General features: G+C 40.3%; 1 protein-coding gene across 2 annotated transcripts; it reads left to right on the top strand.

Annotated features, from left to right (window-relative positions):
• Positions 1-837: 837 nt before the first annotated feature.
• LOC309690741 (sentrin-specific protease 7) lies at positions 838-22,126 on the top strand. Of its 2 annotated transcripts, XM_082508045.1 has the most exons (23): positions 838-952; positions 4,664-4,748; positions 5,591-5,656; positions 5,735-5,850; positions 6,615-6,869; positions 7,257-7,381; positions 7,726-7,826; positions 10,085-10,415; positions 13,038-13,186; positions 14,206-14,340; positions 14,429-14,462; positions 15,035-15,262; positions 15,381-15,790; positions 15,945-16,072; positions 17,895-18,011; positions 18,126-18,242; positions 18,615-18,710; positions 18,807-18,994; positions 19,103-19,149; positions 19,237-19,280; positions 20,243-20,311; positions 20,424-20,574; positions 20,658-22,126. In XM_082508045.1, the coding sequence occupies exons 2-23, from the start codon at positions 4,692-4,694 to the stop codon at positions 20,811-20,813; spliced, it is 3,120 nt and encodes a 1,039-aa protein (XP_082364171.1). In that variant the 5' UTR covers positions 838-952; positions 4,664-4,691; the 3' UTR covers positions 20,814-22,126. The 2 variants fall into 2 exon arrangements, with proteins under 2 accessions (XP_082364171.1, XP_082364172.1); XM_082508046.1 differs by lacking the exon at positions 5,591-5,656.
• The last annotated feature ends 841 nt before the right edge of the window (positions 22,127-22,967 follow it).

Here is a 22,967-nt window from a genome sequence, read left to right as displayed (position 1 = left end):
TATTTCTACACATTTTACATCAGATGAAAACTTTGGTTGTAAGATTCAGATAAATATTTATTAAAAACTAGACATTTTAAATGAGAATATGAAAGAAAAGTATGGATCCTGGTGTTATTTGTCTCTCAGAAACAGTTCATTTCTTCCCTTCAACTCATTCATGTCACCTAAAAGGTAAACCTGTTTCTCCATCACCTGTTCAGCTCTGATGATTCAGTAAGGACATCTTCTGGTTTCATCTTCATGTTTCCCTCTCACCACATATCCAAACCGATATCATGGCCAGCAGCTTTACAGCTGTGGCTCCAGCAAACATCAGCTGATACTAGAAATTAATATTAAATAAATTCTACCGACAGCTGATCAAGCTTAAACGTGCTGCTGTTGTTTAGCGCTACATCTGCTGGTTCCCTCTTTCTGGCTCAGAGAGAAAAGCCGATCAGCTGATCATTGATCAGTTTCATGATTGAATTAGTAACTTTCTAGCTTAAGTAGTTATGAAATCCCGTTCCTTTTCACCTCAACTTTAAGGTTCGACCTCCTCTGCTGTAACTGGTCAAGCCCAGATTCGATCATGACCAACTGGCCAATCCACCACCATTCATTTATATCGTTAAAAAAAAAAAGAAATAAACCCCCATCGGCCCATAAAAACGAAAAATCACGAGCGCCCCACCGGGCAAATGCCCTGGTCTCAGCCCGCTCAGAACACCGGCGCTACAACACCGCCTGGGAACAAACTGCTCTTCACGCTCTTGTTTTGCTCTGGATGCACTTCCGGGTTTCACCGGATGTTCCTAAGGAATATTGCAGCGCCCGTTGGGTACACTATCGGACTGTGGAAAATGTGTGCCTTCTGTGACTGTAAGGTGCAGGTGTACACGTCCGTGGGAAAGTAGGTTTCCAGTTTCCTGATACTGTGCGTTGCACTTGCGAGCGGCTGTGGCCTGGGGTAAGCTTTAGCTTTCCTGCGTGTTTCTAGCATCATGGGTAAGCCATAGCTTTAACGCTGCTAGCTGTAGCCGAGAGCTAATCAGATTTAGTCTTTCTGGTGTGTTCAGGCAGAGAAAATAAACATAAATAAACACGAGGTCTGCACGGTGACCTCCGAGGTTACAATGTGCCGTGTTACAACCATAATAAAGGTTGGCTGTTTGGATTGGGAGCAGCATGTGCGCTAAACATCAGCTTCAATTACAAAAGAAAGCTGGAGTGTTGCTTGCTGAACTGGCAGTGTCGGTCGCTTATGGTTAGCTGCAAGTCGGTACTGTTACAGTCACAACACTGAGTTTTATATATATTTCTGAGTTTGCATTTCATCATTTTGGCTTATGAGAGTCCACAAAGAAACTGATTTATAATTCATTTAACTTCATAAGATCTGTCGATGGTGGTTGATGCAAAATAGGAAATGCATGTGAGTTTAAACATATAGGAAGTACATTTTCTTTTGATCATGTTTGGCAGCAATTCGTGTGGTCTGCCAAGTGCCTTTTTCCCCTTTTACAGCAACATGTGATGTAGTTTCCTTTTGGAGAGGGTTTATTTACTGAATAATACTTTTTCCAGGGTTTGAAGTCAGTTAACTGACTTCAAACCCTGGAAATACCCTGGAAATACTCATACTTTTGTGATACGCTGGCCAGGATAACAACGTGGGCAATGTATCTGCAATATTCTGCAGTCTGACACACTCTGAGAGACATTTATGTCAGATGCATAATGATATATGCCCATTGACCATTTTATTAGGTACACCCGTTCAACTCAAAACAAATACAGCCAATTACATGGCATCAATTTGAGGCATGTAGATATGGCCAAGAGGACCTGTTCAAACTCTGAGCATCAGAATAAGGAACAAAGGTGCAGCAGAAGACTACAGCGGAGTGGCAGTTAAGAACAGGAAACTGAGGCCACATTGTGCACAGGCTCACCAGAATCGTCCAATCTCTATTGTCCGATTATGGTCTGGTTTCTGCTGCAACATTTTGTTAGTAGCATTATAATTTAAGGTAAACAACATGAAAGCATGTGGTGGAAGTGTAATAGTGTGGGGATATTTTCTTGCACACTTAAGGTCCTTTAGTACCAACTGAGCACCGTTTAAACATCACAGCCTACCTGAGAATTGCTCGCCACGTCCATCCCTTTATGACCAGAGTGTAAACATCATCTCAGGTTTGGTTCTAGCAGGAAAGTGCACTATGTCACACAGGCAGGGCTCTAGACTAACTTTTTGCCATGGTTGCACTGGTGCGCCTAAAAATAAAATTTAGGCGCACCAGCACAAAATTTAGGCGTACAAGCACAAAAGTTAGGCGTACCCAAATTTTTTAACTGCATTACTTAACACCGCAGTTTTACATGTTCACGTTTTTTTTTTTTATTTGTAAATGATTAACTAACAACCTTTCAAAATGATTAACTTGACACCCCCTTTGCTGCCCAAATTAACAGCAGCTCCATCAGCCCCCATAGCAATGATTTTATCCAACCAGTTACTGCACTGGTCCCCAAGAGCAGCAAATGCTTTCTTTGAGGCAGCATAAATTCCTAAACAAATAAAAAAAAACCCATTTACCTCTCAGATCAAGAGTTTACAATGCAGTCTTTTTCAGTTTGAGTTTCTATATTCATGTATTATTGCTATGTTTAATTTTCAATGATAAGAACATGCTAGATATGGTTAATTCAGTAACACGATGTAATATTATTAATCATATACATAGGCTACATGACATGACATGGCTTACCTTGGGCATGGGCATGCTGGACCTCAATGTGTCCAATCAGTATATTCGCTGGTCTTCCTTTTTGCAAGATACGAGCGTACACAATGACACATTCTTTTGTAGCGATCTCTGTGTCTCCATCGATCAGGAAGGCCATGTATGTACTGTTCGCAATTTCCACTGACGTCTTTTTTTTCAGTGTGTCAGCGATTACGCCTATAAACTGGGCGCACGCAACATCATTGCTGTATGTGGGGTTTATGTCCAAGCCATTTTTCCTGTGAAGAGTTATTTCTGACTTGAACTTAGTAAACGGAACTTCTTCTTTTGCAATATTGTAGGCGATGTTAAACTTAATGATCATCTCGGCCTCCTCCGATGACCTGTTTACTCCTGCCTGCCGCTGAAAGGCAGTGGGGAGCGGGGACATTTTGGCAGAGCATTTATCGCGGCATATAATGTGTCTTCTCGATGCTGTATGCTTTTTCAGCGTTTCAATTCGAAACGTATTAGCACCAGTGACAAATGCTGTGTTGCCGGCCATGGTCTTTCCACACTCGCGACAATAAATGCAGTGCATCATATTGTCAGCTTGGCTGTATCTTAGCCAGGGAAACTGACCTGGGCTACTCACCCTTCTCTATCTGCCCGCACTTTCAAACGTAAACACAAGTAGGTCTGCAGGAATATCTGGACCACGGCCAATCACAGAGGTCCCCGCCTCTGAGTATCTCTGATTGGTTTAGAACACGACATGGGCATAATGTGTGTCTGTTGTTGAACACACGGAGACTTTCAGGGTTGCTGAAACTTTTTTTTCCGAGAAAATACTTGGTCGCACCGGTGCAACCAAGTATTTTTTATTAGTCGCACCATGGAGAAATTTGGTCGCACTCTAGAGCCCTGCACACAGGTCAAATCTTCTCCAGCTGGTTTCTTGAACTTGACAATGAGTTTATCAGATCTCAGTCGATAGACCACCTGTGGGTTGTGGATGCGAAGTTATTAAATTTGCAGCAACTGTGTGAGGCTTTTATGTCAATGTGGACCAAAATCTCTGAGGAATATTTCCAGCAACTTGTTGAATCTATGCCATGGAGAATTAATACAGTTCTGACGTGGGGGTCCAACCTGATAGTAACAAAGTGTATCTAATAAAGTGTCCGGGGAATGAATGTATTACTCAATTTATTTATTTATTTTTAAAGAAAGCTTATTGTGGTAATGTTCTGGGGTTATTATTCAGTTTTAATAATGTTTGAGTGTTTAGCTGAATGTGTGGTTTGCCATGTTCCCCCTCATTTTTCTTTTCTTTTTTCTTTTTTTTAAACACAAGCTGATTAACTGCTGTTTATTTAACCATGTGTGCGTGACCACAACAAGTCATGAAGTACTGATGTTTTTGCCTGAGCAAATAAAAAAAACACAGTGTTATGTCACGTTTCATTAAATCAGGCTCAGTCATTTTTGTTCATAAAATATTCCATAAAAACTGGAAAATGTGTTTTGTTTCAATGTTCAGAAAACATATCCCAAGAGGAAGCAGTTATGTTGTATTCCTGTGTTAATATTTGTCTCACAGCTAACTATAGGTCATAAAACTATATGTCAGCAAGTATTTCCTGTTTTAGGAAGTCATTAGTCTTCCCATTACGCACATTTTTCTCTGTTTTATCACATTTGTCTAAATTTTATTAACATTTGGCAGGAATCTGTTAGCATGTCCATCTTTTGGAAGTTATTTGACTGAGCCACCCAGTTGGAGTTTTTCTTCCAACAAAACTTGTTGTTTGTTAGATTTATACCATTTTCACATTCACATGCAGGCCATTTTACATGCTACTGTTCTTGATGATGATAATAATAATAATAATGATGGCACACTATATGGCTTTTTTCACATTTGTCTTTTTGTTTGCTTCTTGCAGTCTTGTTGCTGTGCCTTACCCGTGGACCATGATGGAGCAAAGGAGAGCCTTAACTATTCCATTTACAGTGGGCAAGGATAACCTGGTATATATATCACCTATGTTTTATGAAATACCCACTTTCCATTTCATCCATTCATTCTTGTGAGCTTGTGTGAGTGTGCCGTTTTAATTGTATTTCCTCTTGGCCCAATCCTGTGGTGCTGATGGCTTCATTGCTGCATTCATATCCTTTGCTGATCACAAGCACGTTGCAAATTGGGATTCTTTTACTTTCTCACATGTTTGCTCTTGTCAGTCTGATAATCAGTGAGCCCACTCTCTTCCTAGTAAGGGCTGGAGACCTGACTGATTGAGGATAGGGAGCTGTACTTAGTGGATTTCCTTGCATAATCAACGCTTAAAAGCTGTTACAAGGATTGCAACTAAGAGTTACTTTGACTCCCACTGAAGCTGCTGATTATGTCTTCGGTGAACTTATTCATTGCTGGTGTTTGTAAAATATCAGAAAACTAGCAAAAATAACACCTCTTAAGATACCACAATGCTAAGTTCTCCTAACAGAAGTCTAGATTTAGTTTACAATGACAAAACGAGAAGCAACAGATGCTTCTTGAGAAACAGCTGAAAGTGGACAATGCAGGTCTTTTTGCCCGAGAGTCAACATTTTTAAATAGGTGTCAGCTGACTCGTCCAACAATTCATGGGTTAGGGAGCTTTGACTGCTACCCATCATTGTATTTGAACTGGAATTATAGACGCTAGCTTATACACACCGCTTTAACAGCAGCTGGTCTGACAGTTGCAACTGCATGCAACAAGCTTAGCATATTTCCTTAGTTGTGTGAAAGAAATCTTGCGCTTTTGTTTATTGCATTGCAATGTGTTTTATACAAGCATGGTCACTAATAACCATATTAATTTTAGATGGAAAATCCACTCAGAATTCCCATGACATGTCTTTCATCAGAGTATGGAAAATTAGAAAGACAGGTACAGCGTTATCTTTATGCTAACATGGTTATTCTGGGTTATTCTTATAACTAACAGTGTCTGCCTCCTCTTTGAAAGGTTTCCTGGACTGCGTTTGCAGATTGCAAATTCAGAAATCGCAAGTCACTGCATAAAAACGGATCCACGAAGTTTGATCACAGCCATGCAGCTATGATCGCACTGGACATGGACAGGTAAGGAGGCAAGAAGGTGTCGTGTGATGATTTGACTTTTTTAAACTGCGGACTAAAATATCTGCTTATGATTTAAAACTCATAAATATGTGCTGTTGTCTACACTGAAGCGTACTGCGCTTATGTTCTCTGTAAAAAAATAAAAAATAAAAAATAAAATTTTTTTTTGCAGTCTTAAGCATTCACAAAATGGGGCGCTCACAATTAATAATGAAGTTCTCCAAGGTCTCTCTTAATCTAACCTTCATTACTCCAGGACAACAAAAATAAAAAAGTGTCACTGCAGTATTTCTTCAAAATTAGAGTAATATCATTTCTCTGCAGAGCACTTGCAGGAGCAACAGAAATGGGAGAAGAAGGGTAAAGAGTGCTGATAAATTAAATAGATGGAGGTGGTCATTGTTCTTTAAGACAGGTGCTGCACAGTTAGTATACATCCATTAAAATGCCTGTTTGGGCCACCCAGGCATATTTGCCTTTTCTGTATATATTTTATAAATTTTGCACAGTGGTCAGAGTTGCGGTCCATAAAGGAAACATTGCAAACACCATGACTCAAAGCCAAGCTTATCATTTCTGCACATGTGACTTATCTACACCATTAGACCGCACCCTGTTGATCAGCTGGCACACATAAAGTCTCACGTGCAGAGATAGATGAGTTTTAAGCCTGAATACCTCAGTGGGCTTGATGGGAACAATATGCGGAGAAGACGTCGTTCGAGGAAGGTTGTGAATCAACGATTCTCTGCTTTCTCCCACAGGAGGAAGCCTCTTCTGATCCTGACAGATGTCCTGAAGACAAAATTCGGCATGGAGTATATGGAAAGGACAAAAAAGACTCATAGTGCGAAGAACAGAGGACAAACGCCAAGCAGGCGGAGGGAGAGCGGTCAGTGGAGAGAGGAAACACCGACCTACAGAGACACTAGATCCAGTCAGAGGGAAGCCAGGAATAACAGGAGCAAGAGTGTGACACCCAAGCGCAACCAGAGGACTGTCACTCCAACCTCCCAAAGGTGGGATAGCATTGTAAAAGAAGTAATGTGAAGGACTATTAGTTAGATGAAGCAGTCGGTCTCTCTCAAATATCCTTACGAGCAGTAAGTTCTGGTAAACACCGACCAACCCAATAAGACGAAGGGGGGGGAAAGTAAGTTAAAAAGTGTATGTCTTTCTGGCCACTTTCATTAATTTTACATCTTTAGAGGCTTGTAGAATCTGCAGTAGCTCATTTTAATTGGGGAAACATATTTACATACAACACACTTTACACTAAAGCCAGCATACTTTTTTTTTTTCAACCCAGACCTGAATGGAAACGCCCAATTTTTAACAGTTTGCTAAAAATAGGAATAAACTGTACAGCATAATCAGAACATCTTTTCCCGTCTTTTTCTCCACAGGTTGAGCCTTAGAAGAAGACCACAAAATGTTGACAACCAAGAGGACAAAGAAGAAAGCAAAGATATCGAGGAGGTGATAATAGGCAAGGACAACACAGAAGATGACAGATTTGCTGAAGTTGTAGGTGGGTAAACATGAAGAGTTGATGCAGTTGTTGGTTTAATGCTGCTGGCGCTCTTTTGTGACTGACTTTGTTGTCATAAAGACAATGTTGGATTTAACTGTGAATAAATCGTGTACTCGAGACATTACCGTTCCATCCACCGCTGGTCTTATTTCCAGAGTAGCTTTAAAAAAAACAAAAGTTATATAGAGCAAAGGACATCACATGTTACTCTGTTTACTTATCAGTGTTTAAAGTTTAGTAATCGTTTTCCTGTTTTTGACCTGCTTTGAGGACAGGGAATTCCATTCATAGGTTGTCAGTGGTGTATGAGTGTATTTTAACTTTATATGTTTGTCATGCAGACTGTGGGTTGTCTTTGAGCTGGGAGCCTGCTGAGGATATAGTGTCCTGTGACATCAAAGACAGGTGGACTGATTCAGAAAAAGATGCACAGCCTAGTCTGGTGAGTACCACTTTTAAAACTCAAAATGAAACCAGGAACAATCAACCTTGATTAAACTTAACCAATCCCCGGAGAGCTCAGCAGGTGTGCACCAGACTATGCAAACATGGTAGCAAATTTTCTTGTCAGCCTTGTGCTTTGAATAAGGCTTTGAGTCCTTTCCACGCAAGCAGTCAGAGTCTGAAACACTGGAAAAACAGAAACTGAAAGCCAAAGTTGATTGGCATACTTCCTGGCCATAACAATTGAGATCATGTGTGGGGAGATTCTGGCTCTAAAGTTAGAGATAAAAAGTAGAGACGCGTCCTAACCAACTGCAGGCTCAGTGATCAAGAACTGGCAGGTGACAAGAGAAAAGGTGTTGGCAAACCAATAGAAAATGTGACTGTTGGACAGATTAGGTTGAGACAGAAGCTCACTTCCTCTTTGAATTTAAGAGATTCAGTGATATAAGGAACTTTTTCAGGAGATAAAGTGACGGGGCACATCTTACTTCCCAGTACATGTTAGCATGTTGTGACCTGAGCCTAAGAGTTACTGCATGAATTCCACCCCTGTATCGTTTTAGTGAATTTAGTGCTACAGTTAACTAGATTAGAACAAAAGCTGGGAAACGAGTAACCTGCCTCAACACAGACAGCATAGACAGAAGGAAGAGCGCAGGGCACCTCCCCCACCCTCATTCAGATCTGGCGTTTGGAATTACTTTGGTTTTCATGTCACGTATGACCCTGAAGGTAAGCGAGTCATGGACTAAAGTAAAACAGTATGTTGGATGTGCCATGCAATGCTCAATTACATGGGTGGGAACTAGTGTGTTAGCGCAGTTAGCTCGTTAACGTGTTGGCCGTCTAGCCCCATGCACAGGGCGATCGGCGGTAGCTCGTTAACGGAGATTTGCCGTGTTGTGGCGTTAAGGTCATTTCAACGAGATTAACCTGAAAGCACTAGTGGGAACACAACGAATATGACTGCACATTTACGCCGACATCATCCTAGTGCAAAGACAAAAACAACAAGCATGCTACTAACTTTAGCCGAGTCATTTAGACAGCTGTTAGCACATGATTCTCCTTATGCTGCTGAGAATATAGCCCAGAAGAAGCGGATAGTATAGCTTTTATTTTGGAAAGAGACATTTCTCTGTAGTAAACTCTCTTTTCCAAAGATGAGTGATTCCTCAATCAGATACAGGGCTTGCAATATCGCTAGCCCGACGTCCTGGGCTAGCGATTTTTTTCAGTCGGGCTACCAAAATCTATCTCTTCCCTGCCCGTCGGGCTATTGTAGGAAAAATATATGTCAATGCTTTTGCATTCTTTCAGAAATGTAGCTGGGTAATTATGTCATTGGCATCGGTGAGCCACTGTCAATATGTGACATATTGAAATCGCGTTTGAATTTGCGCTTGTTTTTTTGCTTTCACTTTGCAATCGTGCGAACTGTGTATAGAGAGCGACAGCACTGATCTGTGAGTGATGATAATTTGCGCACCAATTCCTCTGACATCGTCTTATTAATTGTTAGCTTACTATGCAAACATGACAAGTGAAATCTCCCGCAGCTTAAACATGTGAGAGGTTGATCGCGCAGAGAATCGCTGAGCTTATGTGAGTGCGTGTGTAAAAGCAGCAGGATTTATATTTGACTACGATGACCTGGATGACTGAGAACCTTCACAGACAGATATATATTTTAGTTCTGCTGAGCCAAATAAGACAGGTCAGGGTGAAGAAGTGACAGCCAAAGAAAAGCTTACCACAAAACGGAGAAGTTATGACAAATCAGACTATAAGGCAAAAAGAAAGTGCAGCTTTATGGTTTCATGGACAAAAGAATTTCTGTGGCTGCAATATGACGAGCTAAATAACCAGGGCTGCACATAAGTGGTCCGCAGGTGCGTATTCGCTGTCAAAATAAAAAACACGCACAAGGGTTAGGGTTAAATTTAAAAACTGTACTTTTGAGTTAAAATATATATTTATAATTTTAATAAATGACAAATTAAAAATGCATGAACATTTTTTTGTATCGAAAAAATATCGAACTGTGACACCAAAGTATCGAACCGAACCGAACCGTGAATTTTGTGTATCGTTGCACCCCTACTCAGCAGTTGTTATTCCGTGTCTAAAAAGTGAGATTAAAAATTTATTTTGTTTTACTGTATTCTAAAAATGGCTCTGTGATCTTTCAGTTTATGCTGTGTGCTCAGTAAACAGCAGAAGTGATACATTATACTTTATGTTGTGTGATAGAAGAGGAAAAGAAGGGATTCGGCGTCCCAATGCAATGGAACGGAGAGCCCCAAACGCAACCGCGAGAGCGTTCTTCAGCTCACAGAAGAAGATGGAAGAGATGGAGGAGCATTCTCTGCACCCATTTGTCACGAGGACAGTAGAGAGGATGGTGATTTGGAGAGCTTGGAGCATTGCATAGTGCAGTTCACGGTGGGTGAAGACAATGGAACAGAAGTTCTTGTCCCAGTCATCAACCCTGATTTGGAACGCGAAGATTTTACTGGCAGCCCAAGACAAAGCCTATCATCCACACAGGACAACGGGAATCAGATCAGTCCCTCTGAGCCCAGTGAGTACACCCAACAAACGTGTGGCTTCAGTCCACTGCTGAGTGTGTCTGAGCAGGCCAGAACCTGGCAAATGAATACCAGTGTGTGTGTGTGTGTGTGTGTGTGTGTGTGTGTGTGTGTGTGTGTGTGTGGGCCTCATTTAAACAAAACTTCAGTAATTAATTGTGCTGCATCTGCTCAGTGACTTTGAAATTGACTCACCTTGAAATAGCGGCCATCAAAATAAAGTGTGTTACTAAGTCATACGTGTTATAAGCGGCTCTTAGTCAGAAAAGTTGCACAACCAATATTCCCGATTATGAGAGAGAAAGCTACTGCCTATTTACAGCATGTGATGGAGAAATAGGCTTTTGCTGATTGTTTTAACAGATTAAAAGACCTGCATTTGTGGTGACGAACCGTTTCACTCTAACAAAGTACAGCTATACTTTTGAGCGTTTAATTCTCTCAGCCCTCTTCACAAAGACCAGGATTTGTGTGTGCGTATGTGTGACACAGAGGGCGCTATCTGTTGGACTAGTTAAATGCATCTTAAACTAATCTCTTAATCAGTAATGGTGGTCAGATAAAATGTAAATGATAACTTTGTTTATGTAGCAATAAATACATGTAATTTCTTTCTTTTTTATTTCTCCACGGCTGAAAGCAGTACTGATAATTTTGGTGCTTATTGATTCTCCAGTTTTTTTAATAATTTTTTTCCCAGGGTTCATTCAAAACCAGGTTTTGGGGTCCATCCCTACTAGGAGGCATCCTAGGAGTCTGATGCCTGAACCAATTCAGCTGATTCTTTTGAGTGTGAAGCAGGATGTTATTAGGTTGTAACCATTAGTTGCTTTTTGCATACATTCACCAAAATTAGTTTGAAAAGTTAGAATAGAATAGAATAGAATTCAACTTTATTGTCATTGCACATGCACAGGTACAGGGCAACGAAATGCAGTTTGCATCCATCCAGAAGTGCTTAGTGATATAGATATATTACAATATATATTAGCAATAATATAGATATGTAAGTATATTACAGAAATGGGTCTATTATGTTATAATGTACACGGTATGAAGTATGTTGTGAATATTCTATAACTATAAGTATGTACAGGCTGTAGTGAGTACAAGCTATGTACAGGATATGAACAGGATATAAATATGAAAAACTATACAGAATATGAAATAAATAACTTTACAGAATCTGGGATATACAGCTATACAGAAATGGGAACTATGCAAGTTGTAAACAGTTGTAGGGTTAAAAATTATCGTATGTACAGAATGATTATTTACACAGAGCTATACAGTAGTGCAGTTAAGGTAAGTGAGGGTGTGGATAATTTCTACAGAGGCTATATAAAGTGCTAGTGGTTGTGAGTGGTGTTTCAGTCCATGTTATTATTGTGTGTTTGAGGGTACAGTTGTCCATTGTGGGTGTGTGTATGTTCAGTCCATGAGTTAACGTGGGTCAGATGTCAGGAGGCAGAGTTCAGGAGTCTGACAGCTGTGGGGAAGAAGCTGTTCCGGTACCTGGTGGTCTTAGTCCGGAGGCTCCTGTGGCGCCTCCCAGAGGGCAGGAGGGTGAAGAGTCCATGTGATGGGTGACTGGGGTCTTTGATGATTTTCCCAGCCCTTTTCAGACACCGCTTCCTGTAGATGTCTTTTATGGCAGGAAGTGGTGCTCCGGCGATGCGCTGGGCAGTTTTCACGACCCTCTGCAACGCCTTCCGGTCTGAGGCAGAGCAGTTCCCGTACCAGACTGTTATACAGTTGGTCAGGATGCTCTCGATGGTGCAACGATAGAAGTTCACCAGGATGTCTGAGGACAGGTGGTTCTTCCTCAGGGTCCTCAAGAAGAAGAGGCGCTGGTGAGCCTTCTTGACCAGCTTGGAGCAGTTGGTCGTCCAGGTGAGATCCTCGGAGATGTGGACTCCCAGGAACTTGAAGCTGCTCACACGCTCCACAGCCGTCCCCTTAATGTGGATGGGTGGATGTGGGTCAGCATTCCTCCTGTAGTCCACGATGAGCTCCTTGGTCTTCTCGGTGTTAAGCAGCAGGTTGTTTGTGTCGCACCACTCAGCCAGACGATCCACCTCCTCCCTGTAGGCGGCCTCATCGTTGTCACTGATGAGGCCAATCACCGTGGTGTCATCTGCAAACTTAATGATGGTGTTGGAACCATCAGCAGGTCTGCAGTCGTGGGTGAAGAGGGAGTAGAGGAAAGTTACTAAAAATATCAAAGATGTCAGCTACCCTGAGGACTTACTTATTTATCAAGTTAACAAGCTGTTATTTTAATGCCTTAAACACTAAAATACAACTTCTCTGTAGCATCCATGTTCTTTCTATGTTTATGAGGCACATGAACACACTGAAGACTGACGCAGGAAAAGGGGCCATCCGGGAGCACGTGAAAATACAATTAGCAGCTACAATGTTTTCACTGTTTAGCTTACCCACGTGCCTTTTCCTGGATTACTACTGTCCTCACTGTGGCTTTAAAGCCCATTACATTTCCATTATACAGTATCAGATAGGGGCTTATGTGTCCTCAAGCGTTTTGTACTTTTAGAGAATTCCAAAGAAAAGGTTCACTCTGGCCTCATGTTGTCTTAATGGTTGTGTTTCAGTTGTGCTGTCCAGTGACGATGAGGAGGGTGGAGACGTTTCTCGGGGCTGCAGCCAAGTCCGCACACTGGTCGCTGTGGAAGACGCAGTAATAAAGGGTCAGTCGTCACAGGAAGCTGAGGCCAAACAGCAACACACTGCTGACATGCAGGTTGGTAGAGTGTGTTCAGTCCAGCACAAACACATTTCATATGTGATCTCAGTTTTTATAATCCCCTTATATATGTTCTTTTCCTTTTTTATATTGTGCAGACAACAGCCTCGCACATGCCTCTAAACTGAGCTGAGCTAATGCCCAGATTAACATGACATCACAAAGGGTGTTTTACAGACATGATCCGGGGGCCTAAGGTTTTACTTCACCCCAGGGTGTCCAAGTCACCAACTGCTAATTAAAAGACAATACTTTGCCTGTGCGGCAGCCACTTAGTCTTGTATCTGACCCAATGACATGAAGGGAGAGAGGAGCCATGCACGTGGATGTCTGGATATAATAAAAGGAAGAACTTGTTCTTTTCTAAACCATTATGTTATCGATTTCACAGTCACGTGAACTAAGATCACTCTACAGCTGCTTTCAAAAACTGCCACCATTGTAAGATCGTGGCATTATAAGGAGAACATCGAGTTTCAAACCTGGTACATTAACAGTGGTTTATAGTCAATGCATTTAACACATGCATCAAATTTTGGCAGGAAGAGTCACTGAATTCAGCTTTAAATAGCTTTGCAGTGCATGCAGTGAGTAAGAATATTTGTGTGTGTGTGTTCTTTAGCTGTAGCACAGTATCACAGATCAGTTTCATTTAGTGCCACAAAAAGGTTGAACAAACTCCTGCAGAATAGACCACCAGGTGACCTCCTGCGTCTTCTCTTTCTTTCTCATTTGAGCAACATATCAAGACAAATATCTCGATATGCTATTTTTCAATAGACAGCGGAATACCTGCAAACTGCCATGTCATTCTTTTAACCACCACCAGATGGTGCCAAAGCAACAATTTTATATAGCCTCTGCATGCTGCCCTTTAATCATGCCACTAGTTATCTTTGTAGTCTGTTATTATCCTGACATTACTGTGTATTAATCTGTTTGCATCGTTGTGCGGCTTCGCAGCCTGCTCTATTTCCTGTAAACTTTGCATGTGTGTGTCTGTTTGTGTTTTGCAGGTGTTTGTTGTGCACAACACTACTCTTCCAGTGACTTCAGCTCCCAGTTTCAATATAGACTATTCCTGCATGGAGTTGCCCTTCTGTGGTCTGCACTGTGGAGTTTATCATGGAAAAGCAAATGGACCCATCGCGGTAACCCTAATAAAATGCAAAGATGGGCTTTTTGCCGTAAGCATGCACAGAATTTGAAAATCTAATGCATCTTTCTCTCTGTTCACAGATAGAGGAGGAAGAAATCATCATCCCACTCAAAGGTAATATTTATAAATATGTTTTGATCTTAAGTAATTCCTTTTCCTAATAACTTTTAAAGAGAACCTCTCTCCATCAGCTTTTCTGATCATTTTTTGTGCCTTTGGGCAGGGTTGTATAAGCTTTGACACAAAAACAAGTCACCTCATTTTGTTTTGGCACAGTATCCTCTCCTAGCTTTTCACTTATTTCGCTTAGCTTCTTTGTGCTAATGCGTCAAACCCTCAAGATCCCAGTAGACTTTCACCTCTGAATCTGTAAAACTCAGTCAATTTATGGGTTCATTTAATGACATTTTAGCCTGCCTTTGTGTGCGTAACCCTTGTTTCTATTAAAGAAGAGTGGTTGAACATTATTTTCCAAAGCATTAAAAACAAAAGTATTACTTAGCTAGAAAAAGATTTATAAAAGGCAAGAACAAAATTGTTACCTTATACTTTAAAAATACTTGCACAAAATATACAAGCTGTTTGTCAATTTAACAAGACAAACATTGTAAAATACCAGAAACAAGAATAAAGTGTAAAGCTGTTTGTAAAAATGTATTGTCCTTACGACCGCATCTTGTGTTCAGACACCAGTGAGGAGCTGGAGGTGAAGTTGACCTTTGAGCGTTTGGAGCTGAGGAGGTACAGTGTTTGGGAGCGACAGGAACTGGAAGAACGACAGCTGCACTTTAAGGGTGATGAGGAGCCCACACCTGCTGCTGTGCTGCTATTTTGTGTGTCAGAAACTGCTGCCGCTTCGGTACAGCAGGACCTCCGCCTGCTGTCGGCCAAAAAAGATGGAGCTGTGAACACTGGTGAGACTGCTGGATGACAAGTTCAGGGTTTTGGTCATTTAAACTTAAAAATGCTGAAGGTTTCTGTTATATAGTGCCAGCATTCAGCATTATTTCATATTGCGCTCTGTTTTAATAGGGAAAGCCAGCCCTTTCATCCTGCTGACTCTGAGAGAACCTCTGGAGGGAATGGAGGGAGCTTTTTTGCGCTCTCTCCTGGACATTGTCTGTCTCAAGACTCTGGCAAATGAACAAACCAATTTAAGGCACAGTACAGACAGATTTAGTGAGTTGGGAGACGTTCTGTCTCCTGTTCTTTCTCTGGATGATAGCATAGAGCTGATTAGAAGAACTGGACTAGACTCTTTCCTGCTCTCCATGCTGGGTGTGACAAACACGGACACAGAACCTGAAGAAGACAAAAAGCCCACAGCACAAAAGACAGACTCAGTTTTAGAGACAGAGATTGCACCAGAGCCAGACACAGAAGCACCTTTGCTCAAACCAAAGCCTGATCAGGAAGAACAAAGGGTTGAATGTCCCTCTGATGTAAGTGTCTACTGGGTGGTTCAGTAAGAGTATACCCCCCCCCAAACCGTTTTTTCTTTACTGGTACTCAGCTTGCAAGCCTGCACATTTAGCTTGTGCCCACTTCACAATCACCTGACAGCCACTGGTCTGTGATGTGCATTTCCCTCCACAGAAGGAGAAAGAGGAACCGACTCCTGTGTATACAATGTGCCATCGTAGAACCAGAGGATCCTACTCTGTGTCACTGTGTAAACCAGGCTCCAGCTGGACTAAATATAAACATCAGGGTCTGGCTCACAGGCAAGTAGCCTAAGCTAAGATGCTTATGAGATTCATCAGTGGAGGTTTGAGATCTGTTCATACAGACCACCAGTATATTTAAAATATTTGTACAGACAGGTCCTTAAGTATTTGGACAGTGGCACAAATTTTATAATTTCTGCTTCTTTACACCAACACAGAGGATTTGAACTACAGCAATTAAGCTGTGATTAAAGGTGTATGTCAGGTACTTTGATTTTAAGTTGCCCGGACAAGTGAGACTAAATGTTAAAAAGTTACAGGAAAAGTTTGGGTAGTTCCTTATACAGACTGTCCTATTATTATAATAGATTTTATAATTTGAGTTGATTAATTCATAGAAATGTTTTTTTTTATATTTTTAAACTGGACCCAGTATAAATAGTGGAAAACCAGGAACTTTTGTGTTATTTAACTGTTTATCTGTTCATTACTTTGGTGTACTATGAATGAAGTCTTCAATGGGCTGATGTAGGTGTTAATTCAGGGAGGTTGGAGCAGTTTTGTGGATAGTTGTGGCCTGCTACTTGTTATTTTTTGAGGAAAACCAAAAACTCATGGTTGACCATGAAAAACAGGTTAAGTGGATGATCGTAAAGCTCTCATAGGTGAGGAAAACCCTTTCACAACACATCTAGCAAATTTGGGAATATTTATAAAGAAGTAGCTGTATCACCATCAAGGGCTATAATCAAAAGATGCCTTTGTGACAGTAAATACAGAGGGGCTACAGCAAGATTCAAACAGCTAGTATTGGTCAAGAACAGAACAAACTGGTTAGACTTTGCTAAGAAACATCTAAAAAACATCTGGTCCAGCTGTGGAGTAGGATTCTGCAGAAAGATTAAGTCCAGATGAGCGTGAACCAGAGTGATGGGAAGAGAAGAGTATGAAGAACAAAAGGAAGGGCTCGTGATCTGAAGCATACCACATCATCTGTCAAACACAGTAGAGACAATCTGATGGCATGGAAATGTATGGCTGCGAGTGGAACTGGGTCATTGTTGCTGATTGATGATGTGACTGCTGATAGAAGTAGCAGCATGAATTCTTTGCAAAATGCTTTACTACTTGGATGCAGTCAAAATCCGGAAACCTGGATGACCTTTATTAAAGAGGATAATGACCCCAAACACAAAGCTAAAACTACCTGAAAACAAGGAACAGAAAGTTCTCAAGTGGCCAAGTCAGTCTACTGATCTCAGCCCAAGCTTATTTTCCACTTGGTGAAAGCAGAGAGCTCCACAAACAAACAGCTGAACACAGCTGCAGTAAATGCTGTCAGAGCTTCTCAAAGGAGGAACCTCTGGGGATGCCTATTGACTGCAAAGTATAATTCTTAGTTAATTCTGAGCCTTTTAAAATTGTGCTATGTTGTAATATCCTAAATTGCTAAAATAATATTTTATTGAGCTCCTCGAATAAATTTTAAGCCTCCACTTTGATCACATTGTGATTGCTTAATTTCGGATCCACTGTGGTGATGTCCAGAGGCAAAATGATTAAAATGTTCAAGCTGTAACACACTGCGAGGAACTTATTGGGATTATATTTATGAACGACAAGAGGAGAGCAGGGAATATTTTGACTGGACTAACTTAATTCTTAGATTAATCACTAATCAATCACAAAAGTGAATGAATAAACAAACTGCAAATTATTTGGGGTGTTAATACTACTATGAGGTCCCCATTTATCGTAATACTAATCTGACTTATGAGATCAGTGCATCCTCATAAAAACACTTTGAATAATATGTATAACCTAAAAGTTCTGATGATCTAAATAACGGCTCATTCTTATCTCCTGCTTCCTTACTTAGGTTGATCCAGTTTCCTCCTCCGCCAATGAAAGGAGGAATCACTGTTACAATGGAGGACCTGCAGTGCCTTGACAGTGGGAAATACCTTAACGATGTTATCATTGATTTTTACCTCAAGTATGAACTTTTATTTTTTTTATTTATTAAACAAAAGGCATTAATTGATTCTGAGTCTTGGGATAGAGATGCTTCTAAATTGATCGTTTTTGATTTTTGTGTTTTTAAAACCAGATACCTCCTCCAGAACGCATCTGCTTCAGTGGTCGAGCGCTCCCACATTTTCAGCAGCTTCTTCTACAAGCAGCTGACGCGGCGGGACAATGCCAGTGAAGGTGGCAACAGCGACTCGTAAGTAACCCTGATAGAGTTTGCAGTCTGCTTTGGGGTGTACTGATTGTGTGAAATGTCTTCACTTAAAGTGTTCTTACCTTCTTACGCTTTACTGGATTTAACAAGATAGCACAATAACTGCCAGCCGTTTAAGATACACTACATCCTCCTTAAACAGTATTATAACCTGCAGTACCTTTTGAGTTGGATGCATTGGTCATTAGTGTAGATGTCCACATCTACACCATCTAAGCTTCAAAGACCAAAATGCAATGCTTAATAGATTGCATGTTTAATGTATTTAGACCTGATATGTCCTGTAATCAAGATTCATGTTACAGGCACGACTCCAAAAATGTTTTTATTGTTTTTATTTTTGTTTGTATTCAGCTGTCAGAGACAGAGGCGGCACCAACGCGTGAAGACATGGACACGACACGTCGACATCTTCAAAAAGGACTTCTTGTTTGTACCTGTCAATCAGGAGTAAGTTCAGCACAGGAGGTGTTATTTGCACAGTTTTCTTCTCTTTTTAATTTTCAGTAAATCTGTTAAACACATCACATGACTCTCTCCATTTAGAGCTCACTGGTATTTAGTTGTCATTTGCTTTCCCGGACTGGGTGAGCCTAAAATCGAGGGCTGGACAGGAAAGAGCAGCGACGTGACGGAGGAGTCTGAGAGTCAAGATGATGCGCAAGGAAGTAAAAGCTTTAATGATGATGTGGAGAAATCACATATGCGCAGTGACAATATAGACACAGACACAGGTATTTTTGACTCATGCCTTCTTTGTCTTTGGTGTTTATATGTGGTGTTTATACCAGTGACGACAGAAAAGTGAAGGTAATCATTGTGTGTCGTTTCGTGTCTTTTAGAAAATACCCAGGAAGAATTCACCAAAGATTCACCACCTAATCCAGTAGTAAGATATAATTCAGTTACATATAAGAATATTTAAAAGTGTCTGTTTGTTCCTGCAAACCAGCTCAGTCTATTTTTGTCTTTGTAGAGTTGTACAGAGCTGACGTGGCAAAAGAAGACAGTTTGCAAAAGGTGAGTTTTTACACCTTTTTAGTCCATATTCTAAAAAGAAACTCCTTTTGTCCTCTGATCATCTGTTTTCTGACCTCTTAACACCATTTATGTTCATGCACTGATAATGGTTTAGTAGGGTGGGTCTAGATGGGGTGTTTTATTAGGAAAAGCAGCCCAATGCTCTAAATTGTGGCTGTGTGTGACTTCCTGCCAGGCTCATCTGCTTTGTGTAGCTTGACATGACTTCTATCCAAAATGTATTAGGCGCATATGTTTAAGCAGAAAGCTGCTTCCAACATACGTCTAATGAAGTCATAAGCATCGTCGACAGTTACTGGTCAGCCACCACTGGCTGATTTAACCCGTTGAGTTCAGTTCAACATGCCGCTCAATGTGTTGGTTTCCCTTGTTGCTGGGCTTCAAAAATGGTGGTTTAGATTTTTGTGAAGGAGTTGGTCTCATGAGTCATCGAGTGATGCCTTTGACCGACCAATCGGTGGCATGCAGTATGATGTCACATCTTTGGAGCGACTCGGCTTGTTTGGAGCCCCGGCTGAGCAGGTACTAATAAATACCTGCTACCAGGTAGATGGTTGGATACTTTTTGATCCCACAAGGGAAATTTTTGTGCTACAGCAGCATGATAAAGAGTAAAAATAGTACAGTGTTCAATCCAGAATAATAAACAACACAGTTAAATAATAGGGATATGGCTCTTATACTATGAGATGGTGCAGGAATTTATGTATTTACAACAGTGGTTAAAAAGGCACTACAACTTAATGTAAAACCCCTAACAGCTGAGCTGAGCCAAGTAGGCACTTGTGGAAAAGAGGCAATGGTCTTTGTGTGTTTTGGAAGTTTATGTGGTTTCCCCCCTGGTCTCTGGGTATTTAAACACATCTGAACAAAAAGACTTTACAAATGAAAGCTTGATATAAAAGTAAACACTGACTTGCAGCTGTCTGTCCTCTCTGTAGGCCGTGTATTCTTATCATGGATTCCCTTAAACTTTCTCTTCATGAACGAGTCTTCAAACTGTTGCGGGAGTAAGTATGACACCTTAAACCCACAATTCTGAAGCTGGGTATGCATGGGTATGGGTCTGTGTGAAATGTTATTGTATTTTTATTTTTTTTTAATGACACATTTGTCTGCCAGATACTTGCAGTCAGAATGGGAGGTGCGTCGTGGGTCACCGAGGGACTTTGGTCCTGATCAGATGAAAAGCTCACACTGCCACGTCCCCCTTCAGGATAACAGCAGCGACTGTGGCCTCTACCTGCTACAATACGTTGAGTGCTTTTTGAAGGTAAAGCACTTTTTTAACGTCACATTTAGTTTAGCTAATAATGCGTTCAAGGACAGCATAAATAATTCTGCTTCTGCTTTCAGGACCCCGTGGTGCACTTTGACCTCCCACTACACCTAGAACAATGGTTTTCACGGCAGCAGGTGCGAAGGAAGCGAGATGAAATCCGAGATCTTGTACTTAACCTTTACCGACATCAGAACCTGGATAATAGACTAGGAAAGCAGCTGAGCGGTTGAGCACATCACATTCCTGTAGCCATTAAAAATCACTGCTCATACTGAGCAACGGTCATTTCAGCGTGAACTGAAAATATTTCTTTTAAAGCAGATTCTTTTATTTTATGCATTAACTTGAAAATGTAAACCTTTGACTACCTGGGGGTCCTATTAGTGAATATAAAAGAATTGGCTAATTAAAAATAAAGGGCAGAAAAAAATAAAAGCATATCTAGACACACAAATCAATCCAGACTTTTTACTGTTTGTTTTTATACTGATAACTATTTTATAAAGAAATATTAAAATTCAATTTTCTATGTAGTATGCCCAAGCAGATAATGTGTAAAAGCATAACAGTGGTAAAACTTAGTTTGCAAAGTGATATATTTAAAAAAAAAAATTTTTAAAGTTCTATTAGGATCCCCCTTGCTTTGATCTTTGGTTTCTTTTAAGCTTTTGTAGTTTGAATTCAGCTTGCTGGCATCCGGTAGACATTTCGTGTATTATCCGACTGACAGTTCAGTTCAGCTCAGATCTCAGTTGTGTGTTTTTTCTTATCCAGGTTGTCCCTGATGTTGCCTTCTTTTGTATCAAAGTTTTATTAGATGAGATTTACTTTAGACAAAATGTAAGAAGCGTCGGTGTGGTATTTAATAGACAGGAGTTTTCTTACTGAATTTCATTAGAAAAATATATGATTTGAAACCACAGGACTGTGCCTCTCCCTCCCAGCTACAGACAGACCCGGCAGTCACCCACTTCTCTAATTAAGTTAAAGTGTGTATAACAGTGTGTGTCTGTGACTCTCTGTAGAGCCCGACCAATACTTCATTTGAAAAAAGTCTGCTAATCTGATATATCGGCCAATTTTTTTTTTTCTTTTCTTTGTGAAAAATAAACAGATGTTCTTGTTTGAAACACAGTAGGAAAGGAATTAAGTGCAAAATTGCCATTGCTTTCATATCAAATTGCTTCACTGGCCTGTGCTGTTATCCTGCCTGGGTTTGTCCTGCAAAATGAGTTTCAAGTCCTGGTTAATAGATAACTTTATGAATTTAACATGAATACACCTCGCAAAAAAAAGTTTAAGGGCACACACGCTGGCATGTGTAACGTTCGATGACCTGCTGAAGACCCATTCAGTCCTTTATTAATGTTCTCAGTTTTCCCTTTTTGCCAGATTGTTCAGTTGTCGTTTTCTTGTGTAACACCTTTATGGTGTTCTCTTTGGGATTTTTTTTAAATTTTTTATTTTGTCAGATGAATGTACAGAAACTGATTCCAAAATACATTTGGTTTCATTTGTATATTAAAACTTGTAGAAAAAATGATGCTTGTTCTGATGTGTCTTTTTTTTGTTGCTGTTTATATTTGAAACTAAATTGCTTAAGTTAATAAGCCCAGTCTGGTCCTTGTGAAGAATGATTTACAAACTGGTGCATTGTGAAGCGTTTTATTTTGACTGGTGAGTTGGTACACACGCGATGTTATTGTCAGTAGTGGATTCTTGTTACCCCACAGCCATTAAAGGGTGATGGGATATTGTTGTCACCCAACAAGGCAACGTAAGAGTTTTCAAACTGAAAACTCTGAAAATCTTCAGAGAGGTTTTCTGAAGGTGTTAAGAAAGACGTCACCTAGGAATTGTGATATGAAATTCTGGAAACTCCAACATTCTGTTCTGTTTGAGTTAAACTATCTGCTGCACATATTTTCTCAATCCAGTATGATCTTAGTTTGTGACTAAGAATTTCATGTTTTTTCTTTTTTCAAATTATTCTGAGATTTACCTGCGTCCCAGAAAGTATCACTAAATGTCCTTAGCAATGTGAGTTTTTTAAAGATTGTTTATTATTCATTTTTTGTTTGCTTGTTTGTTTTGATGATGCCTCAGATTTTAAAATGTAAAAAAAACAAACCCCAAAGCATTTTGGTATATGAAGCTAAAATTTCACATTTTTAGGCAAATCTAAGATTATATGAGAGATTACATGACCCACGTTTTAAATATCACAATAATTAACAATATATTTATTTACTTACTTTTGCTTAAGGATCATATTATTTTAATTTCAACCTCCAAATGTGTGTTCAAACACTCTTTGTAAATGCTACAAAAAGTTGGTCTACTCAAAGGCAAGAAGAAGCAGATTTCCAGTTTGAAAACTGTTT

The sequence above is a fragment of the Aulonocara stuartgranti genome (assembly GCF_965226115.1).
Source record: "Aulonocara stuartgranti genome assembly, chromosome: 16".
Classification (NCBI taxonomy): Eukaryota; Metazoa; Chordata; class Actinopteri; order Cichliformes; family Cichlidae; genus Aulonocara; species Aulonocara stuartgranti.
This window is presented reverse-complemented; position numbering and strand designations above follow the sequence as displayed.